The 13,229-nt window shown below is 39.7% G+C and overlaps 1 protein-coding gene across 1 annotated transcript in view; it reads left to right on the plus strand.

Annotated features, from left to right (window-relative positions):
* LOC120940588 (unconventional myosin-X-like) overlaps positions 1-13,229 on the plus strand; it is a 287,319-nt gene that overhangs the window by 175,611 nt on the left and 98,479 nt on the right. Inside the window, exons 18-19 of the mRNA XM_040353535.1 lie at positions 1,003-1,111; positions 3,284-3,364. Of these exons, the coding sequence (XP_040209469.1) occupies positions 1,003-1,111; positions 3,284-3,364 (190 nt within the window). The remainder of the gene's footprint in view (positions 1-1,002; positions 1,112-3,283; positions 3,365-13,229) is intronic.

Raw genomic sequence — 13,229 nt, forward strand, 5'->3', positions numbered from 1 at the left:
ACTCTGTCATGTCTTGCCTAAAGAATGGATAAGGACATTTTCCCTCGATCTGAACTTCAGCTGCTTGAGAGGCAGACAGCAGCAGCTGCACCATGGATGCTGGGGAACATCCTACACTTGACAAATATGGCCAATTTTGACCCTGAAGCCCTGTACACACGGCCCAGAATCTCGTCAGGAAAAAAAACGTTGTTTTTCCTGACGAGCTTCTTGGCAAGAATCTCTTGCCGGCCGAGTGTACAGACACTCCATTCAAAAGAACCGCCATTCTTTTGAATGGCACGAACGTGGTGACATCATCGACTACAACAAGCATCCACTTGTCACATTCCATGCTGTCGCAGCCATCTTGCTACACCCTACCTATGCCTTGGAAGCTATCGCGCAAGCTTCAAAGTCATTTCGAGCATGTGCGGGTTTCCATGGAGAGGTAAGTATACACAGGCTCGGGTTTCTCAGCAGGAAAACACTGCCGAGAATCTCACGATGAGAAAATAGAGAGCAGGTTCTCTATTTTTCTCGTCTAGATTCTGGGCAGCTTTCTTGACTAGAAACCTCAAAGCCTCGTACACACTTTACTCGGCAAGAAAGCTCTGCCAGCAGTTTTCTTGCTCGTACTTGCCGAGAAAACCGAGCGTATGTACGAGGCTTTATGGAGAAGAAATGTCTTTCTAATTCATCCAAAGAAGTCAGATCAGCTACCTATAAGAATCTTTCAATATTAGTTGGATGTTTAAGTAAACCAAAAATTTGAGGAATAAGTAACTCCTTTAGTAAAACAGTCCCAATGTGATCAGGATATAAGCTGTGGCACAGCAGGTTATATTTAATGGAAAGAAATAAGCACATTTTTACTAAAATTGTAGCGTATTATTTAATGGTCCACATTCATATTTTCTTTTTTTTGCCCTGTCATTTGTTGCATTTCTTGTGAAAATAATAACATGCCATTTTTAATGAGTTGCCACAAAATGTATGTTTCTTTCTTACTTCTTTATCCAGGCTTGATTTCATATATGATCTATTTGAACACGTTTCAAGTCGGAATAATCAAGACACTTTAAAGTCTGGAACCAAGCACAGGAAACCTGCAGTCAGCCTACAGTTTAAGGTGTGTAATTATGAACCGTCCCAAGACATTATTAATAGCGCATGCAGAGCAACGAAAACTACATTAAACAAACAGCTTTTCTGTAGTTTAATACAGTCATATTTACAGGACCTACACATAGAAGAGGAGAATGGTTTTAGTGATCTCAACTGTTAGAAATGCTGCAAAAATTAATCAAATCACAGTTAATGTGACAAAATGTGATCTCTGTGTTTTCAAAAAAAATGATCTAAACACACATATTTACAGGACCTAGACATAGAAGAGGAGAATGATTTTAGTGAATCGCAACTGTTAAAGAGATGCTAAAAAAATTAATCAAATCAGTTAATGTGACAATGGGGGGTTATTTACTAAAGGCAAATACACGTTGCACTACAAGTGCACTGCAAGTGTACTTGAAAGTGCGATCGCTGTAGATCTGAGGGGGACATGCAAGGAAAATAAAAAACAGCATTTTTGCTTGCACTTGATTGGATGGTAAAATCAGCAGAGCTTCCCCTAATTTCAGAGCTTCCCCCCAGATTTACAGCGACTGCACTTGCAAGTGCACTTTCAGGTGTACTTGTAGTGCAGAGTGGATTCCCCTTTAGTAAATCAACCCCAATATGTGATCTCTGTGTGCTCAAAAATAAATAAATACAAATATATAGACATCCACTATTTGTATCCACTATTTGTATGCCCTTTAAACTACTTTTTCATAAAAAAAAATCTTACTGTGTTTTTTTGCCTCCTAACATCCTCTGTGAGCCCTCAAACTTCACCTATTCCTTCTCACTTCCATTTGTTTGGAATCAACAATGCACTTTATTTGTGGTCATGTGTACTGCTCTATGACAAACCTATAACCAAACCCCCAAACCCCACACGGCAAACAAAAATTTAAATCTTAAACCCTAAGACCCCTTCCACATGGAGCTGAAGTGGAAGCGGACACATGTCCATTGACACCTGGCACTCCATAAAGGTGAAGGGGCCACCTGAAATACTTACAGGTGGACCCGATCGGTCCTCTAGTGTGAAAGGGGCCCAACACCTAAAGGCAGCTAAATACCAGTAGTAATTCACATCTAAATGCCAAATCAATAAATAAAGCACAGCTCTTCTAAATACACAATCCAACATCCAAACCAATTATTTAGCACAACCCACTATATAACATAAAGTGATAAATATGTGAACAGACAATATAATATAATATTATCAATAGTGACCATACATATACATAATTACTGCTAGAACACCCATGTGTAATAGATTACTAATGGTGCATAATGAATGAAGTGCAATCCATGTGGTTCAAGAGTCACTTCTAACATAGTAAGTGAGGTAGAAAAAAGTCCATGAAGTCCAACCTATGTGTGTGATTATATAAACATGTATCTGTCAGTCCTATATTTCTTCATTTTATTTTCAGTGAAACCTTCCCATAACTGCATGTGTGCCACATGGTGAAACACTTCCACCAATCATGCCCTTTCACCTGGAATATTGGACCTCTTAAATTACAGGAGCTTACATAAGCCATATACCCCATAGGGGTTAATCCTTTCTTATCTCTCCTTCAGACTGTCTCTAGGCACAGTTCTTAGGACTGTAGTCACACCAGCCTCTCAAGGGTTACTCCTTCTGCACAGGTTTAGCAACAGTCCCAGCAGAGCTCAATAAAACAAAGACATATCATTGTGCTTTTCATAAAACACAGGTTTATTACAATAAAAATCAAGAACACTCACATTCACATAGGCAGATAGATTGCTTATCAAATTCCCATATACTCTCTCTCTGTAGCTAAAACAGATCAATCAATCCTGCTTCCTCAAACTCCTGGGAATGACGCAAGTGTGAGGTCATCGCGCTAGGAGCATTCCCCCGGAGTTTGTGAATGGGAACCAAGAGCAAACATTATAGTGGGGTTTTCTCACATTTTCCTGCTAAAGTTAAAATATGCTTGAGATATGATATCTAAAATACTTGAGTCTCTCTCCTGAACTTCATGTAACGTTTTATTTAATACATTTCTTTCCCATGCTACTAGCACATTAGCCACTAGAGGGCAATATGAGAAAAGCAGTCACGTCATTCCACCTATTGATCGTGGTAAAAACCTAATAGTAAAATTTACTATGTTTAGTTAAAGATTATTTATAAATCTATTCTTTATTTTAGGTTTCTCTGCATTCCCTAATGGCAACACTGAGCACATCAAATCCATTCTTTGTTCGCTGCATTAAGCCGAATGTACACAAGGTAAGATGAAGTTCTGCACAATTAAGTGACAATAGTCCAGTATTTTACCACTTTCTGTTATGTATATATGTATTTATTTTACAACTATTTAGCTTCAGGTGTTCCTTGCTAATTTTTGTTTCATGTAGAAACACGTTCATCTGAGGAGTGTAGCTTAATAAATAAATATGAATCACAAGTAAAGTGTAGATTGCCTATCCTGGGAGTGTACTTATAATAAATAGAAGCATGAATTGGTATTTCTGCAGCTTGCTTTGCATAGGGAGTTAATATTGTACAGTCATTAAACATTGTTCTTTTTTGAGTTTACAACAATGCAAAGCCACAGATTCCTTTTATTATTATTTATACCAGCCTCTTATATTCACAATACTCCCCCTGGCTCTGTTCAGCTACCAGGTGCAAAGGTGAGGAAGCCATGTGTAAGTTCCAAGTCTTGGCTTGAAGCTTGCAAAGGACTCTTTCCAGCCCCCATGTGTCAGTGCTGGATGTCTGAGTTGCCAATCACCAAGCAACAGCTCTATTACACAGAAGGATGCCATAGATAAAACATCAAAAGTAGAAAAAATGTCCCCCATTTCATTGCGTGCTTGACATGAGCACAAACTAAGAGCCAGATTCACAGAGAATTCCGTTACGCAGCGGCGGCGTAACGTATTCCATTTACGTTACACCGCCGCAAGTTTACAGCGTAAGTGCCTGATTCACAAAGCACTTACCTGTAAACTTGCGGCGGTGTAACGTAAATCCGCTCGGCGCAAGCCCGCCTAATTCAAATGGGGCGGGCACCATTTAAATTAGGCGCGTTCCCGCGCCGAACGTACTGCGCATGCATTGCGCTAAATGACGTTGCAAGGACGTCATTGGTTTCGACGTTAACGTAAATGGCAAACGACGTGATTTTTCAAATTTCGACGCGGGAACGACGGCTATACTTAACATTGGCTAGTCCACCTAGAGGGCATGCTTAGTTTTACGCGGCGTATCTCGACGGAAACAACGTAAAGTTAGAGCGATGGGTAAAGCGGATGTTCGTGAATCGCCGTAACTAGTCATTTGCATATTCTACGCCGACCGCAATGGAATCGCCACCTAGCGGCCGGCCTAGAATTGCATCCTAAGATCCGACGGTGTAAGTCAATTACACCTGTCGGATCTTGGGCCTATCTATGCGGAACTGATTCTATGAATCAGCCACATAAATACGACAAGCGTATCTCAGAGATACGATGGCGTATCAGGAGATACGCGGTCGTATCTCTTCTGTGAATCTGGCCCTAAGTATTCCTTTGACAATTAATAAAAGTATTTCTATAGCGGTGGCTCCATTAGGTATCTTTTCATTTGGTGATCCAGCCAGTATATTATTTTTCAACTTATTTTAACAGACCACGCTGTCTAGACAAAGTAACCGTTAGCGGGTTGACACAAATAATTTACCATTGACAGGATGGTCAGCTTTTATTTAATTATGTAAAACCTTTTTCCAAAAGGAAAAAAAAACTGTTCCTGTAACTGCTTAAAAAGTCGTTAAAGGTTCCATCAAACTTTCTAAACAAGGGGCCAGATTATGGTTCTTTTAGACTTTTTGTGGTCAGTGGGAGTGAAAAATACCCCAGCATCAGTCAGCCTAAAATGCCTCAGGCTTGGTTGTCAGTGGGAGTAAGAAAATTACAAGGCTCCCAGGGTGAGTAGGAGAAGGAGTAATACCCCATCATTAGTATTGGTTGGATGAAAAATTTGTATTAATGGTAGGAATAGTGCCCCATAATTGGCGATAGTGGGAGGAACAGTTTCCCATCGTTGGTTCCAGTGGAAGGAATAGTGCCCCATTGCTGGTGTCAGTGAAAGGAATCATTGTAGGTGTCCGTGAAGTGAATAGTGCCCCATCGTTGGTATCAGTAGGAAGAAAAATGCTCCACCTTTGATGTCAGTGGTAGCAATAGTGCCTTGTATCAGTAGGAGAAATGGTGCCCCAAGGGCCAGATAAAGGCAAGAAAAGGCATCTGGCCTGTAGGATGCAGTTTGGAGAGCACTGATTAGAAGAGACAGGCACAGAGAAATGCCAATTCTGAACCAATCATGTGCTGCTCTAATGTTATATACAATTCAGTTGATGAAAGGTCTTTTCCCTTTATTTATAGAAAAGATAATATTGGTTCAATGCAGAGCAGCAATTTTTCAGTATGTCAAAATATTTCTGAAGCTTGGAAATGTTTAGCTCTCTTGGCTAAATTACCATGAGTAGTGCTCAGGTAGCCTTGCTGCTTGCTATAGTCTGGCTTGCATGGCTTTTCTGCTTCTTATGCCGCGTACACACGGCGAAATTCCGACAACAAAACCGTTCACACAAATGTTGTCGGAAATTCCGAACGTCAAGAACGCGGTGACGTACAACACTACACAACATTTGGACGAACTGAGAAAAATTAAGTTCAATGATTCAGAGCATGCGTCAAATTGATTCCGAGCATGCGAAGGATTTTTGTGTGTCGGAATTTCCCACAAGAACTTTTGCTGTCGGAAAAATTGAGAACCAGCGCTCAAATTTTTCAGCAAATGTCCGATGGAGCCTACACACGGTTGGAATTTCCGACAAAAAGCTCACATCTAATATTTGTTGTCGGAATTTCAGATCGTGTGTACGTGGCATTAGACAGGCCATTTAGATTTCTCTCATTCAGAACAGTGTGGTTAGAGCAATCTCTGCGGTTGGTTGTTGTATTTTTACAGCCACAGCACCTATTGGATGCAGTCACTGTCTGATTGGATGCTTTCACTGCGTGGCCAACATTTTTTCATTCAGCTCCTTTCATTTTTCAATTGACTTTTGTGGAACTGGGGGGTTGAATTGGTTTCATTTTGACTGACCATGGAGAGATCAGCCTAAATTTGAGCTGTGTATGGCTTGCATTAGTCCTCTTTTCTCAGTGTGGCCATGGGCATACTGTAACCTGGCTTGTAAAATTCTACCTTGTCTAAAACCCAAAACACGTGTCTCTATAAGCCAGCAGTACAGTGCCTGCAAACCTTTAATCATAGACCTAGGATGCTTGCCATTGTCCCGGTTTGTTTACTTGTGTAGGTTTTAAACCAATTCACAGAAGGCATTCTATCCTCATTAACCTGGATATTCAGGTTTTTTGTTTGATTTTTCACTCGCCCATTATTGATTTGAGTGCAATAGGGAAACTCCTGGAATTATACGTTCAGAAGTTTAATATGGAATTGGTAGTTTTTGTGCTATCAATTGATGACTCTTAATGCTCTAATTTTGTGCTGTTTTTTTAGGTTTTTGCTTTTTTATTAATATTTTTCTTACAAAATGTTTTCTTAAGGTGCATGAAGACAAGTTTGTTTTTCAACTTCCTTGCATGCCACAATGGTTTAATTGCTAAATAAATCTTTTTATTCACGAATAACCTGCTCCCCCTTAGAATTGCTGTCTTCTTTGGCCTCCTGCATCCTCCCTTTTCTTAATGCTAAGTACCCAGAGTTATAAAATCTAACAAAGGCATTCTTCACATATTTTTAATTCAATCGTTTACATATTTGTGCCCTCTTGGTATGTCGCTCAGGCATGTCACCTCCCCTTTGCCTCACAGCAGGTTAAAGAGTTTTTGTACTTTCCTATAGCAGAGAGAAGTGTTGTTTTAGTGGCATTGTAGATATCCGTGTATAGTGTTTTTTTTGTGTTACACTAACATATCATATAATGTATTATAAACTTACTATAAACAGTAATGCCGATAATAATAACTTTTGAAAGCACATCATTCTGCCATGGAAATGGTACTGAAATCCAAGAATAATCCCAATTTTGAGCAATATTTACAATTATTTGAGCTGTTTCTGTAATGCTAGAGGCTGACACAAAAAATAAAGTGTTAATTGCCATAGTCCATTCACATACATTTTATATTTTATGGCACTGCATTTAATTTTTTTAATAAATTCTATAAGTACCTTACTCTTGCAGCAACGTTGTTTAGTTACATGATCTTTCCCTGTTCTTTGGCATCTGCAGAGTAAGATCTTTAGAAGGGGCTTCTATTACTCTACTACTCGGTGTATGCTTCTACAGTATGTGTCTGTGTCTGGTAAGCCCTAATTGGTGCTGTGCCAGTCACCTGACCCAAAAAACTGTTGCAGAAGAGCAATTCAAATTAGATTATACATATCAAATAACTGGTGTACAGCTTCCAATAAATCTTTATTGAACATCAAATGTGTATTTTTGTGCATTAGAGTGGTGTAGGCAGAGTCAGAGATGATTGACATTAGTTTTCACTTTGTTCAGACGGTATGTGCATCCAAGGTCCTTTTTCTACTTTACATGTATTAGCAATTACAGTTGATATATTTAGCGCTGATTTATATGAAAACGAATCCCCCGTACACACGATCGGATTTTCCAATGGCCTAACATCCAATGGAATTTTTCGTTGGAATTCCATTTAAGCTGTCTTGCATACACACTGTCAGACAAAATTACGACCGTCCAAAACGCGGTGATGTAAAACACTACGACAAGCCGAGTAAGATGAATTTCAATTTGTCGACTTGATTCTGAGCATGCGTGGGTTTTTTCTCCGTTGGAGTTGCACACAGACGATAGGAATTTCCTATCTTTTTTTTTCCATCAGAAAAAAATAAAACATGTTCTATTTCTAAACACTGACGGAAAAAAGTCTGATGGGGCCCACACACGATTGGAATTTCTGATGAAAAAAGTCCATCTGACTTTTTTCATCGGAAATTCTAATCGCGTGTACGCTGCATTCGATTTTTGTGAGTTTCCTAGTGAATACAATCAGTCAGCATACTATATCCCATCCCCATAGTGTTTAGCAACAGGAGGACATGGAGAGGGATTGTCATTTAGCACTGTGTAAACGCCAACATGTGTGACTCTATAGTTATGTGGACTGCACATATAAGAAAAAGGAGGAAATTAAAAGCTTATAAGGTAACTTAAATTAGAGCATGCTCTGTAGAGGACACACACTGGTCTACACAATCTCAGGTTGCATGGGGACACAGCAGAGAAGATAGGAGAGGCAGCTGAAAGTCAGATCAACCAGGTATATTTCACTACACAAAACAAATACTTTAGTGACTTTGTAAGTATAAACACTTTGTTATGAGAGTTTTTTCATAGCTTGGGTTTAATGACACTTTAAGCTGGCCAAACAATAATCTAAATTCCCTGCTGAACTAGCCACATTTAGATCAGTGTGTGGTTGTCTCCAATTGATCATCTTCTGTCAAAGGATGTTGAAAAACTTTTCTCGAATGGTACAGTGTCCAGGCTGGGGGGTATTGGGCATTACTACATCCACCTCATTTGTGTGGCTAAATAAAAAAAAGTGCATGGCAAGTATAAATTATTGCACAGCAAATATACCTTGATCTCTTGATCATTTTCTTTTTTTTTTCACTCTCCAGACTTAGTATGTTCAGAGTTTAATTAGTGTAGGACTTTTAATTCCTTTTATTGACGTCTCCCTAATTTGTCTGAATGCTTAGTAGGAAATCTGCAGGAGTTCATTCATAGGGGTATGTGACTACTAAGTACAAATACATTGCAGGTACTTGACATTGGAAGATTATAAAGAAAGTCACATAATTAATTGAAATCCATCACTAAATGGCCCACCAAGGTGGTCCTGCTGAGTTTGAATATGACAAAAAGACCCCTAGCCCAATTAAACTAAAAGGACAGAAACAGCCCTTTATTTTAATGACCACACTGTTGCTTTTGACATTTTAATGATCTAGTCAAGCTGTGTAGTCTCCTCAAATGCTTTATGCCCACTTACCTAATTCTTCTCCAAAGTAGTATGTAGCGTTTACTTTAGGGGAAACTCAACTTTTGTGAGACAAAAAAAAAATCGCAAATAAAAAAATGATATAGCATATACAAATGCTACACAAGCCATATTGTAATTTATTGCTTCTAAAAATTACCTTTCCTTTTCAAACTGCAGCACTGTCATCTTCTGTAAAATGTAATGTACTAATGCGACCTGGGGCATGTACAGAACTAATGCGACTAATGCGACAGTTGGTGTACAGAACACTGGAAAATGTTTATTTTTGTGTTTGGATGAAGAACTCTGCACTAAGATACAAGTCAGGCCCCGTACACACGTCCGAGGAACTCGACGGGCAAAACTCATCGTTTTGCTCGTCGAGTTCTGTGTGAAGCCGCCGAGGATCTCGGCGAGCCAACTTTCCTCATTGAACAACGAGGAAATAGAGAACATGTCTCTATTTGGCTCGACGAGGAACTCGTTTGGCTTCCTCGGCCGAAAGTGTACACACGGCCGGGTTTCTCGGCAGAATACGGCCCAGATCGAGTTTCTGGCTGAATTTTGCTGAGAAACTCGGTCGTGTGTACGGGGCCTGAGGCTTTAGGCATCCTCTGCAACAAAAATTTCATTTTTGGTGAGCTACTCTCTAAGGGGTCGTCACTTCTAAAGAAATGCAGACACTGCAACTTGTCTCATCAGGAAATCGAAAGTGCATCACCTGATTAAAATGAATTAGTCTCTCCTATTTAATATCCAAAAGCTTTTTCTTTAGAGCAGAAACAGGTAGAAATCTGCAACAAAGTTTGTTTAAATCCTTGCAACATACATAGATTGCATTTTCTTAACAAAAGTGAAGTTTACAGTTGGTTTTAAACGTTTTTTGTCCTCGATAGAGCAAAGTACATGTAGTAATTTGTCCCGTGTTGCTAAGTAATTTCTAAGCATAGTTATGTGGTCTGATTAGCCCCCTCCCTTCCTGCCAATGAGACAACGGCCATGAAGGAGATGGCTGATTAATAACTGCAGCTTGTCTCGGCTGTGAGCACTTTCCAGATTAGCAATGGCAAGAGGAATGCACGACCTGCATGTCCCTCTTCCCTCTGACCTTTATTAAAGGTGGTTCAGGCTTTTAAATACCACGGCACTGGAGTTTAGTTCCCAATAAAATTCAATTGTAACCACAATGTTTAACCTATTTTGGATGCATCGGATCAAAATCAAGACATTAGGAATCATCAAATTGCAATGCATATTTTGCAGCTAAATATGCTGTTCTTATAAATAATTATCCAACAGTAAAATGTAATTGAATAGATGACTGCACTGCTCCATACCAAACTGGAACTCATACCTCACACTTCAAGAGAACCAGACAGGTATGGTCAACTGGAAGAATCTAAATCTCTACTATTACCTTGTTAACCAGTTGCCATCCGTGTCACGCAGATATACTGCGGCACAATGGCACTGCTGGGCGAAATCCCATACGGGTGCGTCCTACCCGTTTTCGGCCATCAGAGAGCTTGTGTCCACTGCACAGCGGGCAAACCGGATGCGCGTGGCTGGCAGGCGCGATCTCTGCCGGCCACGTGCGACCGTGTGCATGAGCGCCAGCATGGGGATTTGTGTGTGTAAACACACAAATCCCTGTGCTGTCACAGGAGAGGAGCAATATTGTTTCTTCCTATGAAGTAGTACAAATGATATGGTTTCTCTCCTAGTCACTCCCATCCCCACATAGTTAGAACATGCTGAGGGAACACACATTTAACCCCTTGATTGCTCCCTAGTGTTAACCCCTTCTTTTCCAGTGACATTTATACAGTAATCCGTGCATTTTCATAGCACTGATCGCTGTATATATGCTAATGGTCCCAAAAAATTGTCAAAAGTCTCCGAACTATCTGTCGCATTGTCACAGTCCCGCTAAAAATTGTAGATCACCACCATTACTAGTAAAAAAAATTATAATAATAAAAATGCCCAAAATCTTTCCCATAGTTTGCAGACGCTATAACTTTTGCGCAAACCAATCAATATACGCTTATTGTATTTTTTAATGCAAAAAATATGTAGAAGAATATATATTGGCCTAAACTGAGGAATTATTTTTTTTTTTTTACATTTGGGGATATTTATTATAGCAAAAAGTAAAAAAAATAAAAAAAATAATCAAAATTGTTGCTCTTTTTTTGTTTATAAAATAAAAAACACAGAGGTAATCAAACACCACCAAAAGTAAGCTCTATTTGTGGGGGAAAAAGGGACGCAAATTTATGTTTGGGTACAGTGTCGAACGACCACGCAATTGTCAGTTAAAGCGACGCAAATTGTTGCTCTTTTTTTGTTTATAAAATAAAAAACACAGAGGTAATCAAACACCACCAAAAGTAAGCTCCATTTGTGGGGGAAAAAGGGACGCAAATTTTGTTTGGGTACAGTGTCGAACGACCACGCAATTGTCAGTTAAAGCGACGCAGTGCCGAATCGCAAAAAGTGCTGTGCTCAGGAAGGGGGTAAAATCTTCTGGGGCTGAAGCGGTTAATGAAGTGCAGTCTTGTTTCTAAGGCATGGGCTATATATTTTTTACATTATTTTCCTGTACAGCAGAAACGTCATGCCAACTTCAGCCTGTAAGGACCAATGGCTGAGCTATAGTCTGATATTTGGTACTCTGTTCAGGCTGCCGAATACTTAATTTTCATTCCTGTTTATTCTGATATCATGTTTGTTACATGACAGACAAATGAGTGTCTGTTATCAGCACTGAGCTCAGGCAGGAGATATAACTGTTTTACAAGATGACATTCAGCCTGACACTTCTGCTCTGCCAGGGAGAGAATACAAGTTCTCAACGGCAAAGGTTCACTGTTATAATAGTAGAGATTGAGGTTATTACAAACGTCTTATGCCCCGTACACACGACCGGTTTCCCAGTCGGAAAAACTGCGATGAGAGCTTTTCATCGGGGAACCCGACTGTGTGTATGCTCCATCAGACTTTTTACTACAGAAAAACTGAAGGAAAAAAAAATCACTTTTTTCCCATCAGGAAAAAATTCTAACGGGAAAACCGTTTGTCTGTATGCTTTTCCGAAGGGAAAAAAAACATGCATGCCCGGAAACGATTTGAGGCATGTTCTGAAGCATAGAACTTCATTTTGTCGGCTCATCGTAGTCTTTTACGTCACCACGTTCTTGGCAGTCAAAAGTTCACCGCACTTTTGTGTGACCGTGTGTATGCAAGGCAGGCTTGAGAGGAATTCCGTCAGGAAAACGATCTTTTTTTTCTGAAGGGAAAACCGATCGTGTGTACTTGCCATTACTGTCATATTAGCAATGTCATGTTCCCAGATTCATCAATGTTGGTTATTTATTTTTTTGTATTGTGGGAAGCAGACAGTTGAGCAACAAACTGTGCTGATAGTAAAATGTTGATGGTCTGGTCTGAAGCTGCCTATACTGGATTTTTGCTGGTGTACTATAAGTTGTTGGAAAATTTGGAAAGATAGTTTTTCAGAGAATGTGATCATTGCTAAGAGAAGTCATGGCATGTTATGCACTCATTAGGGTATGTACATGTTGCATTTAGGTGGCATATATATCTCCAGGGTTAACAAAAGATTGGCTAGACTCCCAATGTACTCATCAGAGCTAGACCAACCTAAAGGAAGAAGAGGCACCCACGCAGGACGCTGTGGAGGAGAGTGCTCTCTGTTTGTCTCCTGCTGTCTAAAAGACCACCCTGTCAAATTGTAGATTAGCTCTGCTAACTGTGCATACTAGGAGAGCAACTCACCCAGTATAATCAACAGGGCTCTACTTTACATTTGGCAGTTTTCCTCTGAAGATTGCATTTTATCTGAAGATTCTTGCTAGGGTGCTAACTGTCACATGGTCAGTGGAGTCCCATTGGGGAGCTGATCTCCCAGTGTAATCTGCAGTGCTGAGTGGTCAATGTGACCACTTATTTCTGCTTTTCGTTAAATAATTTAAGTGTTTCTAAAGGCAGAAGTTTTGTTTTATCTCAATGCATTTTATGCATTACGA

Source organism: Rana temporaria, chromosome 5, assembly GCF_905171775.1.
Source record: "Rana temporaria chromosome 5, aRanTem1.1, whole genome shotgun sequence".
NCBI classification, from domain to species: Eukaryota; Metazoa; Chordata; class Amphibia; order Anura; family Ranidae; genus Rana; species Rana temporaria.